The 21,226-nt window shown below is 39.7% G+C and overlaps 1 protein-coding gene across 1 annotated transcript in view; it reads right to left on the bottom strand.

Moving 5' to 3' along the window:
* Positions 1-270: 270 nt before the first annotated feature.
* OWL1 (DNAJ heat shock N-terminal domain-containing protein) overlaps positions 271-21,226 on the bottom strand; it is a 405,956-nt gene continuing 385,000 nt past the window's right edge. Inside the window, exons 12-13 of the mRNA XM_089425106.1 lie at positions 927-1,034; positions 271-760 (exon numbers count right to left, since the gene is read on the bottom strand). Coding sequence (XP_089281232.1) covers positions 689-760; positions 927-1,034 — 180 coding nt within the window. The 3' untranslated portion in view covers positions 271-688. The remainder of the gene's footprint in view (positions 761-926; positions 1,035-21,226) is intronic.

Below are 21,226 nucleotides of genomic sequence, written 5' to 3' on the forward strand. Positions count from 1 at the left end.
ACATTCTATATAATGAGTTCAGAACAAAAGAAGCAGATGAACATAGCACCGATGCTCATACTAGTAGGAAATTTGCTTGTATGGATCAAAATTAAAGTCTGTATACTGAAGGAATTAAATTATATGATCACATCTAATATAGCCATATACAACAAACATTCCAGTGCCCTCACCACTTACAGTACAGATCTTTTGGTATGCTACAATTGATTGTTGCAAGGCAAGTTTTTGGCATAAAAATTAAGAAGACATCTATTGATCCTTCAAAGATAAAATACAATTCAGGCAAAATTCTATTATTCCACATATTGTGGAACACTATAGAACGTTTGACTTGAAAAAGAAATCAAGTCATAAAGCATGGTTGAAGTAAAATCAACTCAAAATCGTTCTCTTGACAGCAATGTGCCCTTACGTAGTGTATAGGAAAATTCAATGAATATAAACAAACTAAATATAGGGAACAAAATAAATAAACTGGCACTGCACTCTAGTACAATCTTCATGAGAAGCTTCTCTTCACAATACAAAATGTTGCGGATTAAAGCTTTCTTGCAGATATTTCTCATTATAATAGGCATATGAATTCCAATGGCCGTCACTGATTAAGGGAGGTTTCCCCTAAGAGTGCTGATAAATGCACAATGGCTTGAGCTAAAGCCCAATGAGGGATTATGGCTCTATAATATTATGAGAAGGCCCCAGATCGTCTATGGTTCTCTTGTGGAATCTCTAGTCCACTATAGTCATCAACCACTACCTGCAGAAATAACAAAGAAATAGATTCATGCTACTAAATATAAGCTAGCAAAAGATCAAGAAGCCAATGAAAAACCAAATTATGTGTAAATTTCAACGAAGGCAGGCCACTTTGACATCCAATAATATTCACATCATGCCAGAGGGTAAAAGGAGACAAATCACACCTCATAATCATGACCTTGGTAGGAATATGAAACCTTCAGCTGTTTAGGTTCACCAGGACATGGATCACAAAACCCCATGATACCTGATTTCTTAATCCCTTCATGAAGCTGTTCAAGGAAAAAATCTGAAAGTGAATAACAGCAAAATTTGTACGAAAGAATGAAAGCATATATATTGCAAATCTCATCATTTATTTGGCATTAACAGATTAAGCATGAAGGACTATTTCACAGGAAACAATTGAAAAGCCTGCCATGGATAACAAAGAAAAAACGAGGTCTCAAATAGAAAATAGTGAATAATCTAAATTATTGTTCCAGTGTAGTGTCTAGAGAAAAAACATATTGTTTAAACCTAAATAAAATGATGGAACCAAACTACCTTTGTGAGAAATAAACACAAAAATCCTTTTACTAAAGTACACTGCATATATGCGATTCATCTTGATATAATCCAGTTAGGGAGGGTGTTTTACATTCTTGTACCTAATTGGTCATCTTGAAACTTAGAAGTGCTCATTGTGCATTGATGTCCAAAACTCATGTTAAAAAGCAGCACAAGCACAGCAGAATTTGGAGATATAAATTGCCTAATTTAAAGTAAGTTGAGGAAATACCAGTTGTCAGAGTTGAACTATTTCCTAAAAGGAGAATGTTATGATTGGCACTAATGAGCGTGTGGCCTTGCAACTCTAATCATCTCGTTCTATAGAACCCTAAACATAAACAATTTCCATCATGACTTTCAAATATCAAACTTTCGAAGCTATAGACTTACTGTTTGGAAATCATATTTTCAACCTCAGTTTTATATAAGATTATATGAATGCTTGAAATCACTGATAGATGACAAAATGTTGAAAATGTAGTAAGGTCTTCTAGCTTGTGCCTTAGCCAGTGAAGACCTCGATTTGTCTGTCTAGCATGAGTGCGAGCTCATGAGTTAGACTTCAGTTAGGATGAGTTTATTTCCAGTTTACTGGAATGATTATCCAGATAGCATGTGTAGAGTTGGAGCTTCAGTTAAGTGGAGTCTTCATCAGTTTGACTACAAAACGAGGTGGCAGTTACAAGTTTAGTTAGAGTGAGTTAGTATTTAGTCTTGAGTGAAGGAAGAAGGAGTTAAGACAACAAGTGTTGATTGCAGAGAGAAAGAGTATCACTCTCAGTTAATTCACTATCAGAACTCGAGTTCTAAAATTGAACTGGGCCTTCCATGCATGCTCGAATTGGGTCTATAAAGAGGAGGATGAAGGCACATAATTGATACAAGTTTGTGAGATCATCTTTGATTGTGGAGAGCGCAGAATTGAGCATCAATTGTGCACAAGGATTTAGGAGATTGTGTGTGTGTGCAGATTTGAGGAGCAAGTGTACATGAATTTAAGAGCTGAACAGTGGATTGTGCTAAAGAATAGGAGCCACAAGTGCACAAATAGGGACTTGTGCACTAGGAAATTGGAGCTCCCTTGTGTGCTAGGAAATAGGAGAAGTGCACAAGGAAGTAGGAGCTAGGATCAGACACGAGGCAGGGCAAGTCAAGGCTTCAGGAGGGGAACAGTTGCATGCTTGAGGGCCGAGATCAATTGTATAAGCTGAGATTACAGAGAAGAAGCAGAATGCTTTCTCAGAGACAGATTGTTTTGTAAAATAGATCAAATTGTTCAAGAACAAACAATAAAATACCACAACTAAAAAAACAGGTATCCCCTTTTGGGTTCCCTGGGTAAACAAGCATGCCAATTTGTGTGATGCGTTTTTATCTCTGCTGTTTTTATTCCACTGCTTATGAATTGTTAAGAATCTCTGTCTCTTGGTGAAAGTAAATTTGGTTTCAGTTTTCAGTTGTAGAGTTTCAAGGAAAATTAACACAAACATTTTGAATTTCAAATGGTATTTAGATCTCTGAAATGTTCTCTTTATGGTTTTCCACATAAATATCGGAGAAAAGAATTTGGAGATGCGAAATGCCTAATTTAAAGTAAGGTAAAGAAATAAAAGTTTTCAGACAATTGAACTGTTTCGTGAGAGAAAAATGTTATGATTGGCACTAATGAGTGTGTGGCCTTGCCACTCTAATCATCTCGTTCTCTAGAACTTGTTACCTTTCATTTTAACAGGGGCAGATATGGTCATTTCTTCACTTTTCATAACACCATTGTAAGCCCAAAGGATGCAAGTTAAAGCCTCAAAGGCCATGTAAGATTTGTATTAAGGTATCCTAGCCCATTGTGGTCAGCCATGGCTAGTACCTTTTGTTCCCACTTTTAGCTTGTCTTGTATAGGATTGGAGGACTTGCGGTGGATCACATTGGGACTCATGGTTTATGGGAGCATTTGGTTATGTATGGATGATCATAGTTATAGGGCCAATCCAGCCTATGTCTTGCCACGTGGTTGTATTCATCATATAGTTCTCAACATGGCAGTCTCACAATTCACAACATTTCACATTTCTCGAGATAGTGCATAAATCTGAATGCAAGAGGGTTCTAGGGTCAAAAAGTCAATGCAGACTCAACCTGCTCAGAATGATGTATAGATGACATGCCACATAAAAGATTTGACAGAAGGTGCAGGAATCATTCAGAAAATTGAAGTCAAAGGTGGCCAAGTGATACGTGAGACTTCCAAATGGGAAAGTTGGGTGAAGACTTAGCATGCAAGAACAAACTTCAAGTCAAAGTTAAAGTAAATCATATTTCGGACAAAACCCCAGAATCCATCAATCAAGCATGGTGTCACCCATGCAAGCAAAAATTGACCTCATTTCCAGCTCTCACATGGCAAGATTTAAATGGGCCTAGAGGTAACGTCTTAGAGCCAAATGGGGCAAGTGATAACTTGTTGGAATCCTTGTGGTGTAGCCTAACTCCCGCAAGAAAAATGTTAGACAAAGCTGGTAGGGAGTTTTATACATAAAGGCAGTTTTTGGAATTGGTCGAAACTGTTGAGAAACCAAGGGCAATGTATTCTGACACTTAATTCCTCTTCCTGATAAATTACTTGTGAAAAGTAGATGTCTTATTTATTACTTCTTTATATCTTCTTCATCAAGCAATTACACACTTGTTCAATCATTCGAAGAGATAAAGATCACAATGAGACAAAAGACACCAAAAATTAGGTCAATGGCTAGGGCAAAACCCACAAGGGTAAAACCCAACAATTCTTTCCTTATATAATCTAAATCAAAATGAGAGATCTCCAATCCAAGACCAAGACCAAACTTCCACCAAAATGCCAAGTCAAACCCTCCTCCAAGTCTCCTCAAAAAAGTCAAAGTCAACATTGGTCAAATTTCTTCAAACCTGGTCAAACTTTAGAATTTCAAACCTGCAACTAGGGCTGAATTTTGGCCTGTGGTTATTGTTACCCACTACCTATATGCATAGGAAATTTGTTTTCTCCTAGATGATCCTCAACTAACAACCCCTTGCAGCAACCAAATAGCTCGATGTGCCATTATCTTTGCCACCTAAACTAGCCTTGTGGTCCCTCGCCCATCCGTTATGATCGTATGTTTGAAGGTGGGCCTCCGAACCTTGAAGGTATGGCTTTTCATTGATATAGTTGAGTAATTTTCCTTACTTATCATGGACACTTTTGGGCATGGATCGGTGGGGGGATTCGACAAAAAGAGCGGGCTAGGTCTGTACTCGTCTCCTTTGCCCGATTTGGTGGTTAGCCTTGTATCCTAGTCCCGTGGGATTTCCTTTAATGGCCACTAGCTTTAGCATTGGCACTACATGGGAAATCTTGATAATGGTTGCGTGGTCCCGCTTTCCGACACCACATACATCACTCCCCTCCACCCATTTCAACCCCATTCATCACTTTTCCTATCTGGGTCCACATGTGTCCACTGGGTCCACGTAGGGTTAGCCTCCCCCTCCCCTTGTCCACACTCCGGGTCAGGCCTGAAATGATGCCCCGGAGGTTGAAGCAGCTAAAAAGGGAAGAAAAAACATAATTTGGCCATTCTCAATAGGAAATGTACCACAAAATGCAAAAGATGGTTGGGACATACAAATTTAGCATGTGGGCTAAAACATGAGCTTTACCCCTTATTCATGGGCATCAACCTGGTTCCTATGGGCCCTACATGAGCCCCCTCCACATTAAGGAACCCATGATTGTCCCAACCCCTAGTGGGTGTTGATTTGGGGTAGCATCGGATGTGCTCTATCCATGAAAATTGGTGGAGAAGCTAAAGCACATGAGATCTCCAAGACCCAAAAATGGTTTGGGAAGATTCTAACTGGTTTGGGAGCTATTAAAATAATTAATATTTTTAATGGAGTTCCTAAGTCGAAACATAGGAAAAATAAAATATTAATGGGTATTAATATAAAACTGGGTTAGAAGGTTCCAAAAGTCATGGATCAAGCCAAATCTAATCTTAGTCATTGATTAGAGATTTAATCTCGGCCATCGATGGACCAACGAGAAAAGTATAAGAAGAGGCTTGAGGATCAGTTGGAGAACACACCAGAGTGATCAGTCATTCATTTTGCTAGAGCGGGGTTGCTAAGCAAAGTTGAATCAGTGATCAGTAGCGAGGGGCAGTGAGTACGAGGAAGAGAGGCAAGGACAATACTGGGAGACCAGCGCGGAAGCAGAGAGAGTGAGAGCAGCAGTTAGTCCAGGATACGCAGAGCCCAGCAGAGGCAGCGCAGAGCCTAGAGAGACTGCGTCATCCACACAGAGGGCAGAGGGAGTGACGCAGAGGCTCCCGGAGGCTGCCCAATGCCTCAGACAGCTGACACAGAGGGCCCTGGGGTTGACGCAAAGGCCAGAACGGCTAGCGCTGAGCTTCAGTTGTGTCGGAGAGGGTTTCGTGGGACAGGTTTTTTGAATACCTGTTTCCGAATATAGAGGTATTGTTGCCGTGTATTTTTTCTCTGTCGAGTGAGTTGGTTAGGCACCCAGTTGTACTCAGATAGACTACATAATAATATAACCCTCAGAATAGCTGCACTGGTTTTCCCGCATTGAGTTTTTCCAAGGATATTTGTCCAAAAATAACGGTGTCACTTGTGTGCTTGTTTTATTTTAGTTGATAATCTATAGATGTTGAGACTGTACTTGTGTTTATTTTCAGTGTTTATATGGTTAAATAACTTGTTAAGTAATTAAACAAGTAGGTGAAATAAACCAGATAGTACAAGAAGAATTTCTAATGGCTTAGAATTAGAAATTCCAACCGTGGGCAATGAAATGCCCCACCTTAAAAGGGGGTATCGACTGCTATATCCTACACATCATGCTCTCATCCCTTGGAGCCCCGGGCAATTATAAAGAAAAATCAATCAAAGGAAAAAAGCAAATGAACAAGGGTGGAAAAACAAAGGCCGAAGTAACTCATGTACCACGATTTCCTCCCTCTTATACTCATGTACCCAAGTGTGGGCTTCCCTCATTAATAGCTACTCTTGAACCATGACATGTGGCTTGGATCTTTCCCCTAATCCCCACTGTGTTCCATCACTATATCACATGCCACCTACCCATTGATGGATGTACCATGGACACGTCACCCCCTTTAAAGGCTAAAACCACCTAATAGGGTCCTTGGTTACACCCTTATTGATCTTGGAGACACCTGTACATGCAAAAACCCACTATGGAAGGGCATGCCACCATGGAGTGTCCAATTGATTCCATAATTTGAGCTCTTTTACTTGATTATTTTAATGATTTGTTGTATTTGAGGGCAAGGGGACGCATTGGATCTTATGCAGGATTGCAGGTGGGTCTCTATTTGGGGATTGATCTCCCTATATGGGGTCCAAGCCCTCCAAAGGGCCACATGCGCATTTGTAGGGTGAGCGTAGAGAGCCATGGGCCTCCACCATAGCAGACAACACTTCATGGATCCCTAGCACCATTCAGTGATTGCTCATGTTCCACCTTTTGGATGAGGATGATGCACCTAGTTTACCATGCCTAGTTGGATCCACACTTGCACCATACACTTGACAGATGCCCTAAGGTCCAGATGAGGATTGTCTCACTGTAGGAGACAAAGGGAGGGCTTATGTCATCATCCTAGCCATTACAGGTGGTTTACAAGCATTATCGATACACTTGGAGACCCAGGAGGATGTCATTGTGCCCCCACACCCACTTGGGAGCACCACATGTGACTTTCTTGGAAAACAAGGAGCCAACCCCTTGTCCACTATGTTTGGAGCCTTTTCACTCAACTTGGCACATTTGGACTCCATCAAACCTCCTCAATGGCCCAACAGCTCATCATATTCATTATTTTGCCTTCATGAGAGGTTATTCTTTGTATTATTGAGCTAACTTGGTGTGCTTGTCACCAAGTCATGTCATTATTGAGCATTATTTTATTATTTGGGGCTAAATAAGACAAATTAGGCTATTCGAATCCCCTATTGGATTGTATAAATAGATGAGAGGATGATTCATTTCTCTCATCATCACTTGGATTGGATTGGTATCTCTTGAGAGATTTTCGCACTTTTTGTTGGGATAAAATCTTTGGAGTTTCTTGACGCACTTTGATGTTTGGATTTTTGTTATTGCCTTTGGAACTTCTTTTTAATTCAAAGTGGATAAATGGATATGCTCTCTATCTCATGTAAGTGAACTTTTAATGCTATTCTTGTCATCTTACTTGTCAAATGCATGTATATTGTTATCATTATTCTCGTATGGGTTAATGTAATGTGAAATTCTTTTGGGACCTTAAATAAGTGATTTAATGCATGCGTTGCTCTTTGAGGGATTGGGTGAATGTTCGTAGAGGCACCTCTTAGGTTGAAAGAACTCGAAACTTCATCTCTTTGGCAAATTTGAAGTATAAATCCCTATTGACCTAGTTGTTGCCCTTGGAGAGGCTAGCAAAGATCAATTAGGGCTCCTTAGCTCACGTGCGAAATTTCAGAACTCTCTATTGCAGAAAGAGCTGAGATACTTTAGGTATTACAGTCATCTTAAGAAGGCAAATTTGGAAGAAGTCTAATAGATCCTCTAGCCAAGTTAAGGAAGGTGAGTCCCTCTCTCTCTCTAGCAAAGAAGGTTGAAGGTCAAAATTGCTCAAGGACCCAATCTAGGGCTCTCTAAATTAGGGTTGAAAAGTTTCAGATCTGTTCAAGGGACCACAGTTCTAAAGGGTAGCCGAGAAGGAGTAAGAAGCAAGAGAGTTGACTATCGTTGACTCAAGGAAGAAGGATCTTATCAAGGAAGCTTTATGACTTGGTCTTGGAGAGGCAAATAGGTTAAGGGTCTTTGTCTTGGTATTCGTCAATTGAAGTCTCTATAAGAAGAAAAATTTGTTTGGGTTTTCCTCTCAAGTGGGAGAGGTTTTGACCCTAGTTGATAGCCTATATTCTGTGTCTCTTGTCTCTTTATTGTTTATGCTTTGGTAGTTGTTTGATGAAGAACACTATAATAATCTAACAAAAGAGAAGATCATAATCTAATGAAGTAAAAAGCATTCACAAGCAGTTATCATTAGAAGAGAAATTACCTAATTGCTATGCCCTAAATTTCTCAACATGGTTTCAAAGCTAAGGTGACAAAATTGAGGAAGGGCATCTCATGAAAAGACACTCAAGGAATCAAGGATCAAATCTCGAAGGATAAGCAAAGTGAAGTCAAGAAGTGTCAAAACCCTAGATTGAAGAAGAAATCTCCACCAAGAGAAGTCTTCGGATCATCATCAAAAGAAGACCAAGACCCTACATCTACTCAAGATGAAGAGATCTACAAATCAAGGCAAGTCTATTCACTCAAAGGAAGCAAGATCAAAGGACATCATCAAAAGTTCTAACGCAATCTCCCTCTCACTAAAGTAAGGATCTCATCCTTGAAGAAGATCATCCAAGAAGCATCAAAGACATCATCAAGAAGTCATCATTAATCATCATCATCATCATCATCAAAGGTCCAAGGTGATCTCTCCCGTTGTGGAAGTCAAGGATCACTCTTGAAGAGAACTATCTTCATCAAGGAGTTTTCTATTATCTATATCATCCTCAAGTTCTAGGAGAAAGCAAGTGGAGAAAGAAGTGTCTTCACAACTAAGTATATTTATGACTACACCTGAATCTATCAAAATGTCTTTTTGGAAGGAAAGCAACAAATTGGTTGGGGCTTCAAACTATCTTGCATGGAAAAAGATGATAGATCTAAATCTCATTGAGAATGAGGTCATGGAACATGTTACGGGCTCAATCACCAAACCTCCAAAAGAAGATGCTCAAGCACTTGCTAGGTTTATGAAAGGGGAAGTGGGGGCTCAAAGGATTCTCATAGAATCCATCAAGGATCCCCTCATTCCATATGTATCTAAGCTTGACATTTCAAAAGAAATATATGACAAACTGGTAGAGTTATTTTTAGTAAGCACTGTAGGAGAAGTTATCACTCTAAGGCAAGAACTCTACAAGCTGAAGATATCAAAAGAAGGCATGGCCTCATACTTTATGAGGATATCTAAAATAAGGGATCAACTTCAAGATTTGGGTGAAATAATGTATGACAAGGGGATGACCACTATAATACTAAATGCACTACTGGAGGAATGGGGCAACTTTACTTCAAGCATCTATGGGAAGTAAGAAGCCACTCCATTCCAAGATCTATGGCCTCTATACAAGATTGAAGAAACTAAGGAAAAATATGATATGGGATCCAGTGAACAAAATCAAGCATATGCCACCATGACAAAAAGGGAGGGAAAATTTGGAAAGTTTGGTCCCCAGAAAAAGAAGAACATGGATAAAATTCAATGCTATGGATGTCAAGAAATCACTCGATGCAATGAGTGCTAAGTGAACTATTCAAAAATCATGAGAAATTAGTCAGTTACAACTACCTCTCATGGAAATGGTCATAGATGAATGACTTAATGCAGTTGAATCCCAAAAAATGATATCTAATATAATGCACTATGAAAACCCCTCAATACTTAAACATAGTTTATGTGAAAGTAATAAGTATAGATAATAAATAATAATCATAATAATATGTAATTAAATAATAATTAGTTAAACAAAGAGGCATGTCTCTATAGACATGACTTTTCGTGAAAGGGTACTTCCTGGCTATATATACGAGGCCCTCACTCCCAATTGTATCATCATTATTACTCTTACATTTTAATATATATTCTTGTATCTCAATGGAGATCTTTATATTCCAAGTCTTCTGGAGTATTTGACTTGAAGAACAGACTTTGTTTGTTATAGATATCTCCATGAAAGATATGAGGACTCTGATGAAGTCTGAAAAAGAAAGAGACCCTTGTCAATATATATCTTTGGGAGATGTCTCAATGTGTATGCAGGATGCTGATGCAAACTAGAAAATGTCATGATGAAAGACCAACACAAAGGTAATTTTGATTTAATGTTCATTCCTTTATTTTTGAATGATATCTGGATGGGCTTATGCAGGGTTGCCAAGGGAAGATCTATGGATATCTTCCACCCATGATGTCCATATAGTAGGATGAAAGATCCTTAAGGAAACATGGCATGAAGGAAGCCAAATAAGAATTGATGGATTACTTTCCGATGAAAGGAATAATAACATGACCGACTCATGGATGAAAGTGATGGATGGTCTGTGCTCTACAAAGAAGTCCCAAAACATGAAGACTCCTGAATAAAGAAGAGAAGTTCATGACATTGTGAGGAGGAGTTCTTCAAGCAGTTGGTTTTCCCATCATCTCCACCTGAGGAGCTATTGTAGGTCCTTAATTAAGAGGGAGCTTGGAAACAAGTTTCTTACTTGGTAGAAACTCGGAAGCAAAATTCCTAAGCCAAGAGGGAGCTTAGGTACATTCCTTCTGTAGGAATGAGTACATTCCTTCATTGGAATAGGTATGTCGTCCCTAATTAAGGGGGAGCCTAGAAACAAGTTTCTTACTTGGTAGAAACTTGGAAGCAAAATTCCTAAGCCAAGAGGGAGCTTAGATACATTCCTTCTATAGGAATGAGTACATTCCTTCATTGGAATAGGTATGTCCTCCTAAATTAAGAGGGAGAGATAAGCACATCATTTTCGTCTTCACTTGAGAAGACAGAATGGAGGATTAGGTAAACATCTGGCATTCGATGCTCTTTGAGGATGATTTAGGGCATCCAAGATAAGAGTAGTTGTAGAGGACCAATATTATTTGAGGACTGGGAATCTAAGATAAGAATAGTCCTGGTGGAACACACCCTTAGAACTAGGGTGGGGTATGTTCCAAGAGAGATAATGATGAGGGTGTCTATACATCATTGGTCTCGCCAACATTGAGCTCAAATCTTGTGGAGAGATAAAGTTGTTAGTCAAGGCCTTGCTATGTGACAATGTTGGTTGATATGATGTTAAACATATGGGTTACCAATCCAACTCCTCTTATGAGAATTCTTCAAATTGAGAATGTCCAAGTACCTTGTATAGATTATGAATACCTCTCTAGTTAAGAGGGAGTGTTGAAAAGTGTAACTACGTTCAGTCTTCATAATGACGTGTAAAAAAAAAAAATTTATTATTATAATGCTTGCCGCATGGATTTCATGAGCAAGGAATTTTATTTTTAGGTAAGGCTCCCATTGTGAGCCCTTAGGATTGGTCATAAAGTCAAATTGTGTCAATGCCATGTATGAAGGACCCTTCTTGGGCATGTGACAAATTTGTACGAGTCATTAAAAGAATAAAACGGCCCTCCAAGGCCAAGCTCAAGCACCTCCATAAAGTCGGCTTTAAGATGGAGTAAAGGATCTACATCAAAAGGACATGTCAGCTCACATTCAACTCACGTCGGCTTATTTTCATGGGCAACCACTATAAATAGGCAGCTCAACCTCATTTTAAAAGCAAGAATTTCAGTCCAGGTCTAAAAAAAGGAGAAGTGCGGAAATCACTAGAAAATGAGCCATATAACCAGCGAAGAGAAGGGAAGAAAAAGTGAAGTGTTTTGGGACTGTTTTTGGGTAATATACACTCCACACGTGCGAGATTTTAGAACTCTCTATTGCAAGCCCTAGCTCAAAGACAGTGGAATCTCAAGATATTGCAAGCCATAGCTCAAAGACCATTTTTCTCCCTAGGTTTCATTGGGTTAGTACCTTCATTAGGATCATTGCATTCAAATTTAAAGAGAAACCTAATTCCTTTGATCCTCTTCTCATCCCTAACTTGGTCAAGTCCATTAGTTTGTTGTTGTACTCCAAACCCTTGACTTTGTTTGGGTCCGCTAGGGCTCCTTTGTGGTCTCGTAAATTTGTAACCCCAACTTCACAAGGACTGCATAGAAACCCTATTCTTCTAGGATTCTCTGGTTTAGGGCACCTCTTATCAATACATACTTCTCAACCCTAGACCCAGGTATCCTCTTAGCCCTTCTTAGAGAGCCATACATCTTGCTTCTAAAGCAAGTAAGATTATCATCTGAGCCTCTCTTGTGAACAGGCTTTGGAATCACTTTATATCCTATCATTAATCTATCTTTCCTAGTGATCCTTCTCATACTTGGACTCCTCCCATTGGTGAAAGTCCATAAAGAGCAGGGAGTTTTAGCTGAAGTGGCAGTGGCCTATTGCTCCATTGCTGCCACTTGACCTAGTAGTTGCTCTATAGGAACCCCTCCTAGGACTCCTGCTAGCTTGAGTAGTAACAGGGTCGACCTGTCCTTTTGTGCACATGTGGGTTTCCATATTAAAAATACATTTTTCCTTAACCAGATTAAATTCTTCCAAGGTCTAGGAGGGGTCTTTCTTGATGAGGAAGATTGTTCAAAGGAGGGAATTTGTTGCTGAGTTTCCAAATTGATCTTTCCTCTTCAATGAGCTTTGTCATACTTTGTCATATATACAACGTATCCAGAATACCTCTTTGGTCTTTTGCTTTCTCTAAAGATCCCCTTAGTTGTGTGTTCTTCTCCTTCTTGTAGAGTAGCTCTCAACCAAGCAGGCCTCTTTCGATTTTCTGGAACAATTACTTGTTGCATAGGCTCACTCGACCTTCAACATCTTCTTGAGTAGATGTTTAATCATGACCATCATTGTCCCTTTAGATACCCTCAAAGATAGGTATCTCTTCTTCATCAAAGTCAATTGGAATATCTTTTGATTTCCTGTAAGCTATACTTTCTTCAAAATGATGTCCCTGCTTCAATTTGACAATCCTCCTTAACATAGATTTTGTACGCTTTAGATGAAGCACTATACCCAACAAAGATGCCCTTTAGACTAGTAAGATCTAGCTTCTTTCTCTTGTCCTTGGGTACATGTATATACACAGGACACCCAAATATTTGAAGATGATCCACACTAGGCTTCTTTCCTGTAAATTCTTCTTCCAGAGTCATGTTGTTGAGAATCTTGTGAGGACTTCGATTCTGCAAGTAAACAACTGTCACACATGCTTCTCCCTATAGGAATTGAGGGAGATCTTGATCATGTAGCATGGCCCTGACACATTCTTCAATAGTCCTCTTTTTCCTTTCGGCCACACCATTTTTCTCAGGATTATAAGGAACAATGAGCTCCCTCTTAATCCCTGCTTCCTTGTAGAATGTTATTAGTTCTTTGGATATGTACTCTCCACCATTGTCGGACCTCAGAGTCTTGATATTTCTCTTGGTTAGATTCTACACTTCATTCTTGAATTCCTTAAACTTCTTGAATCCCTCATCTTTGTTCTTGAGGAGGTATAACCAAGTTTTCCTTGAGAAACCATCAATGAAGGTCACATAATATTGATGCCAACTAAGATATTTTACTGTCGTCGGTCCACATACATCTAAGTGTATGAGATCTAAAACTCCCTTAGATCTGGTATCAATTCTTGTAAATCGCTTATTTATGTTCTTCCCTAGAGCACATCCCTTTCAGGTCCCTTCATGTTCTTCCTGCAATTCGAGAATGCCATTGACCATTTGACTTAGAGAGAGAAAAATCTTATAATGAAGGTGTCCATACCTTCTATGTCATAGTTCAGAAGGACTCACATCCAAGTGGACTAGGGCTTGAGATAGAGGTGTAAAAAGTTTACATAATGTACCCTCACAAATCTCAATCACCCTAGCATCACCAATGCTAGATCCCTTACCCCAAAACAAAACCTTCCCATCAACAAAACCAATTCTATTGCCCTTATCCTCTAGACAAGAAATAGAAGCAAGTTTTTCTTCAAACCTGGAACATATAGAATATTGTTGAGTGAATACTTCCACCAAACTCGAGTTCCAACAAAGTAGATCAAATCCCTTTCACTGGATAGCTCTTCTTGTCTCCAAGTTCGATTGAATGAGAGGAGGTTCCTTTTGACAAAGTCTAAAGTTGACTGCATTCTCCTGTCATATGTCTGGAAGCACCACTGTCAATAACACATACATTCTCGTCCTTGAAAGTGTAGATAAAGCGGAGAACAAACTTCCATCTATTACTTCCTTTGCTAGCTTCGAGATGATCATTAATATGCGATTCTTGATAGATGTAGCGAGATTACCAAGAAACTTGTAACCATTCCTTATAACCCTTGCCACAGTGCCAAGTAAGATGTGATCTTCAGCCTCTTTCTTGCACCTTAGCTCTAATACCATGTTGGAAAATCAGGAGACTTATGGATTATAGATGATTTTCCTTGACTTGATAATTACTTGTAATATATATTGGCATTTTATTACTTTATTAGTTCTTGTTCATCAAGCAATTACCAAAACAATGAAGATCACAACAAGACAAAGTACACAAGATATAGGCTCCAAGATAGGGAAAAACCCCTCCAAGGGGAAAACCCAAAAAGAATGCTTATTTTCTTAGAGAATCTTCTTACAGTGAGACTTCCAAGACCCAAAGACCAAAGCCCAAGATCCTCCCAAGCACCAAGTCAATCCCCCAACAAAGTCTTCTTCAAGGTAGCTTCCAAACTTCGACCTACTGCAACTTCATCCCATATTTTCGGCCCTGCTACTGCACCTCAGAATTTCAGCTCTGCAATTTTGGCCTCCAGCAACAAACCCTAACTTCGCACGTGTGGAGAGAGAGAGATGATCCCATGACACTTCAACTTATTTCCTTTGTCCTCTCCATCTCTTTTTATCCTTCACTATTGCAGATCGAACTTGTGATGGATGTGTGTCTCAAATGAAGTCGAGCTCCTTGTAGTTATAGCCTTCTTGAAGGGTCAAATAGCCCTCCCTTAGGCCAACCTGTCCTTGAATGGGGCCGACTTGGTCTTGGAGGAACAAATAGTTTTTTCTTCACAAGATAAATATATTTCTTTGTTACAAGGAGTCCAAATGGGGCTATAATACATGACATAAATTCTTCTTTGTCCTAGAAATACCTAGAAGCACAAAGAACATACTTTTGACCTAGACTCGAGCATGAAACCCATGCTTTACATAAAATAAGATTTTATTTTCTTTCTTTTTCTTTGTTTATACAAAGTATACAATGTCATGATTACAATTAGGTCATTATGAACACTGACTCTAGTTACAATTTACAACATGTGGGATCTTGTGAACACAACCATTTAGAATCCTTTAAATCCAAACCTTGCAACGAGGCATAATCTTAAAGATATGAAAGTAAAGTGTATAATTTTGGATGATGTGAGGGATCACATAATTCCTCACATATTAGGGAAGGTCACTGGATGCCAAATGTGGGTAGCTCTAACTGCTCTTTATCAAAGCACGAATGAAAATAGGAAATGTTGTTTCAGGAGAAATTAAACAACATCAAGATGAACATGTCTGAGACCATAACAACTTACCTCACGAAGATCTAGCAAGCTCGTGATGAGCTTGCAACTATTGGGGAAATTGTGATTGATTTGGAGGTGGTGAAAGTTGCTCTGAAGGGTTGCCTTAAGCACTAGGCTACCTTTGTAGATGGGATCCTTGCTAGGAAACATCTTCCTGATTGGAACCAGTTGTGAGATGATTTCATCCAGAAGGAGATCTGGAGAACTCATTGACCGAAGGATAGCAAAAGAGTATTGAGGATAAAAATGAGCTTGCTCTTGCTACACAAGCAAAAAAGGGCGAAGGAAGGCCAAGCAAAACCAAAGTGGAGCGGGACCTTCACAGAATAAAAAGGAGAAGGACATGAGAAAAGTCGTGTGCTTTGCTTGTCACAAGTTTGGGCATTTCGCCAGTCAGTGTCCAAACAAGAAAATGGTCAAGGGAAAGATAACTACAACAACCACTGCACAAATGGAAGAGATGGTTGAAAATTTTGTGAAAAGCTTTGCCTTGGTGTCTTGCCTTTCAATAAATGAATGAGAGGTTTATGGTTTGTGCACAATGGAGCATTTCATCACATGACGGGATCTCAAGACGTCTTCACCAACATGAACAGGGGGCCTAAGGATGTGTTACCGACCAAAAGTGGGGACCCCTAGGAGAGCTTTCCCCCTATTCATCTTCTTCCAGTCAGTAGCCAACAACCCCTGAGAGCCACCTTGTAGCCGATGTGATGTGCCACTTTATCTCTGCTCCCTGCATCAGTTGTATGCTTCCTTGCCCATCTGTCAAGAGCATATGTTAAAAGGTAGGCAATCTGATCCGAAAGGTATGTTTTTCATTGTGGTGTTTATGGTTTTTTTTCATTTGGGCATGGATTATTGGGTGACTTCAAAGAAGGAAGGGCTTTAACTGTGGTTTTGTTCCCTCACCTAAAATGGGGGGTTAATCTTCAATCCTAATCTTGTGGGAACTCCCCTATTGGCCTATGGCTTTAGGAAGGGCATTACTTGGGAAACTCCAATGTTGGTAGTGTGGTCTTGTTTTCTCATTCCACATTTTCCACTCCCCTCCACACATTACCTGCCCAACTCCACCATTTCCCTTCTTTAGGTCCACAAGGTACTAACACACCCCCTTCGCTATCGACATATCTGGGTCGGGCCTGGAAACGTTAGCCTAGATGATGCAACTAAAAGAAAGGTAAAATCATATCATGGTAACAAGCAAGAAACAAAAAAAAAAACAATTATAAAATGAAAAAGATGGTCAGGACATTTAATAAAGCACATGGGCAAAAGCCAAACATGAGCTCAACCCCTTATCCTTATGGCCATCTCTTTTGTTCCTAGGGCCCATTAGTGCCCCTCACATCATTAAAGGAACCCATGCACGTCCCAACCCCTAGTGGGAAATGAACTGCCCCACCTTATGGGAGTAATAACTGCTTTATATCATTCACAACATGCTCTCATTTCCTAGAGATTCAAGTAGTAATACAAAGAAAAATCAATGAAAAGCAAAAGGAAAATAAAGATAGGTGGAAAAACAAAGGTTGTGGTAACTCATGTAAGCACGATTGCTCCCTCCTCACATTTGTACACCCAAGATGTGGACTTCGTCATTATTGCTATCATTGTACCATTGCATTTGGCCTTGAGACCCCTTTGCCCCCATCTATTTCATTAGTGTTCACATGCCACCTATTAATTGAAGGATGTACCAGGGACATGTATTTACCCTTAGGGGATGGGAACACCTAATAGGATCATTTATTAGCCACTCCTACCTAGGGAGGTAACACTATTACGAGATCAAAACCCCTAATTTGGAAGGGAAGCCCCATATGTCTCAATTTTCCCTTGACTAACAAGCTTGAATCACTTAGATGCACTAATGATTAATTGTACCTAATGGCGAAGATGCAACACTAGACATTACGTGTGATTGGTAGGTGGTTTTCATCACAGGTTGGATAACTTAACTGGGGCTTGAGTCCACTAGAAGAGGATCGGATCAGTCCTTCTTGTAGGTATCCTTAGTTCTTTCATATCTTAGATCTGTTCTAGATGTTTTAGGTTCAAAATCTCTCCCCCCTCCCGAAGGGCTTTATAGCTCTTCTGAAGGGCCTTTTACTTCAAGCCCAAGGAGGAGGGGTTTTCCGACTTATGATGGAGGAGGAGGTTTTCTCATTCCTTGTTCCCGCTTTCACTTGGTTTCATAAATTGGCCAATTCGCTAGCTTTACCATATTTAGGTAAGGTAATTTCCTATTACTAGTTCCCAGATGAGCCAAAGGAAGCAGGCTTGCTGCTCCAATATTCCTACTGCCCTATTCGAGTGCTCAATTCGATGACCTTATCCCTGTGGAGCTTAGCAAAGGTTCACACACGTCACCAAAACACCTCACCAATGAATATTGTGTCGGAGCCTCTCGCAACTTAGCTTCTTCATGCACCAACAAGTGAATGAGCCTCTCTTTCACTATTGCTAACAAGTTACACGTAGATATGCGATATCATATATCACACATTGTCTTGAGTCTTGTTACATAATCACGAACCTTCCTGGGTGGTACCCTGAAGAGATTTGGATATGATTTATGTCAACGTAGTTCACTTCAGCACTTGCTGAGGCCATTGTGTTCCAATGATCTCCATGATAACAGTGATTAGTATAATGAAGCTGGTTTTATTTCAGTAAGCATGATGAGATAACATAGTTAAAACCATTGAACAAGGATATATGGTGATCAAGCTATCATGAAGAATGTTGATATTGAGCTAGATCCTAGCTTTGTAATGACTAACGACACCCTATAGGTGAAGCGTTGAGAGCCATGAGACTCCTATCACTTGCAGAGCATCATTCCATTTCATGGGCACCTTTAGCACCACAACAATATGAGCTTTGCCTCACACTATTCATGAGGTGATGCTCTTGGACCAATGTGCCCTAGTCGTCTTAGCAGTAATCACGTGGTTTGACAACTGATCTGAGGCCCAAATGAGTTTTGTCTCACCCTTTCAGACATGGGAGGACTAGCATCATTCTCTAAGCCCTCAACATTGCAGTAGAACTAGCTTGTTCTATCACAAGGAAGCCCATGAGACCCATTTTGTGCCCCAAACACAAAATTGGGGCCCACATGATGATTTGCATGAATATCTAGGGGCCAACCCCTAAAGGATGATTTATGGAGCCCTCTTCACTCAACTTGGCACCAAGAGAGCTCAATGCATGCTTCCAAGAGGCTAACACATGGATGACATCATCATTTCAGCTCTCTTGTGGGTGTTTTCTTATGTTTTAACATTGGCTGAGGTTGGCTTGTAACCTCAATTAGTGTTTTCCCATTATTTGAGAACTAAGAGGGACTTTAGGCTAAAATTAGACTTGATTGGACATGTATAAATATGAGAGACATCATTTAGCTTCTCATCATCATCACACTTGGAATTCGACTTCCTTCGAAATTTTTGCACTTGTTCCTTATTAGCTATTGGAGATCTTTTGGATGCATTTCGATGTTTGGAAGCTAATTAGATCGTGTCTTTGGAGCTATTTCTTGGATAATGGATGGATATATTACATGGTATCTTGTAAGTGCTTTACGTTGATGGAATTTTCCTCTTGAAATTGTTTAATGTATGGAATTGTTGCTTCTACAATGTGCTAATTGTGGCCTAATTGTTGAAAACTAACTTTTGAAAAGATTTTCTAGTTGAGTATTTGACAATTTTAGTTAACAATGGCATGTTCTATGCTTAGCACAATTTACTTCAATGTTCCTTAGCAGCCCAATAACAATTTCCAGTTTCTAATAGCAATCACAATAATCACATTGACAATAAAAGCAGATAGAACATGAAACAAAATGCAGAAGGCAAGCCAAAACAAGAGGACACTAGATATGGTGGATGCCAGGGAAAAAACCCAATGTGGGGAAAACCCTTTGATCGAATCTTCTTATTATTATATCAAATGTTCAGCGAAGAGAGAGTACAAAAGTCAAATTGACTTGCCCAATTTAAACACAAAACAACCCTGTGAATTTATGTAGTCAACTGCAATCAAACTTCAGCCCTAACCATAAAGTCAATGCTGGTCAAAACAACAATAAATTATCCTTAAAACAACTCAGTCTTCTTAATCAAACTCGGCCTAATCAGAAGGTCAAAGTCAGCCCAAAATAATCCAATCAAACTCGGTCAAAGGAGAGAGAAAACTATTGTAAATTTCTGTGATCAAACTGCGGTCAACCTTGAAGTCAGCGCTGGTCAAACTGCCTAGATTCCCTCAATCTTTGTGCCCAAAAATGCGGCCTACCCAAACAGATAATCAACCACAAGATCAAAGTCAAATTCTCCTTGGAAGGTCAAAGTCAACATTGGTCAACATTGGTCAAACTACAAAATTTCCTATGATTTTGGCCCTTGAATCACACGTGTGAGAGAGAAGAGTGCCCAATGTTGTATGAACCAATGAGAGAAGGAAAGAGAATGTGTGTGTGATGAAGATGCCAAATGAGGTGGAGGGACATTGGTATTTATACAAGTTGATGAGGGTGAAGAGTTTTGTCCATTGCGCTTCATGAGCCTACATGATGATGTGGCCAACCTGAACAAATTGTACATGAGTGGGCATAAATTCAAAATCATACTTCTGCTTCTCCAAATGAGATGATCTTTATATCAATCTTGGTCCTCTCGAAAAGAGGAATCTAATGCAATCATCATCTCCATCAAAAGAGTTGTCCCAAGGTGTAATTTGGCCCTAGTTTCCAATTTTAACAGTATTGGATATGTTATTCATTGTATGACATGTAATGAATGTTCTTAGTGGAGGATACTTTAACTCTCCATCAAACTCCATTATCTTTGAAGTGGGTAAACGCTGGAAAATGGGACCTAGGGCATCAATTTTTAGGCTTCTTAGATACGATTTAGCTCATCTTGAACTTCCAATAACTCCATATGCCCAAAGGAGAAAGCACTAGCCCAAGTCCTTGGTGGTCAAAGTTGTTGATTTGGGGTAGCATCGGATGTGCTCTAGCCACAAAATTTGGTGGAGAGGTTGAGGCACATGAGATCTCCAATACCCAAAAAGGGCTTGGGTAGCTTCTAAACAGATCAAGAGATATTAAAATAATTAATATTTTTAATGGAGTCCCTAAGTCTAAACTTAGGGAAAATAAAATATTAATGTGTATTAATATGAATCTCTGTTAGAGTGGTCCAAAAGACATGGATCAAGCCAGATCTAATCTTAATTGTTCATTAGGGACTTAATCTCGGTCGTTGAGATGTCAACAGGAAAAGTATAAGAGGAGCCTTGAGGGTCACTTGGAGAATACACCAGAGTGATTAGTCATTCTATTCTCTAAAGCGAGGTTTGCTAAGAGACAGAGAATTAGTGAATGGGAGATGCAGCTGAGGGAAATTGAGTACAGAGAGACAGAGAGGCAGAGATAGTGTCGGGAGAGCAGCGGAGCAGCGAGAGAGAGTGACGCAAGAGCAACCAGTGCTCACGCAAAGCCACGCAGAGGCAACTAAGTGCTGCGCAGAGCACCATAG

Source organism: Pinus tabuliformis, chromosome 6 (genome assembly GCF_031772625.1).
Source record: "Pinus tabuliformis cultivar Carrire ecotype Pingquan chromosome 6, CPIR1, whole genome shotgun sequence".
Lineage (NCBI taxonomy): Eukaryota > Viridiplantae > Streptophyta > Pinopsida > Pinales > Pinaceae > Pinus > Pinus tabuliformis.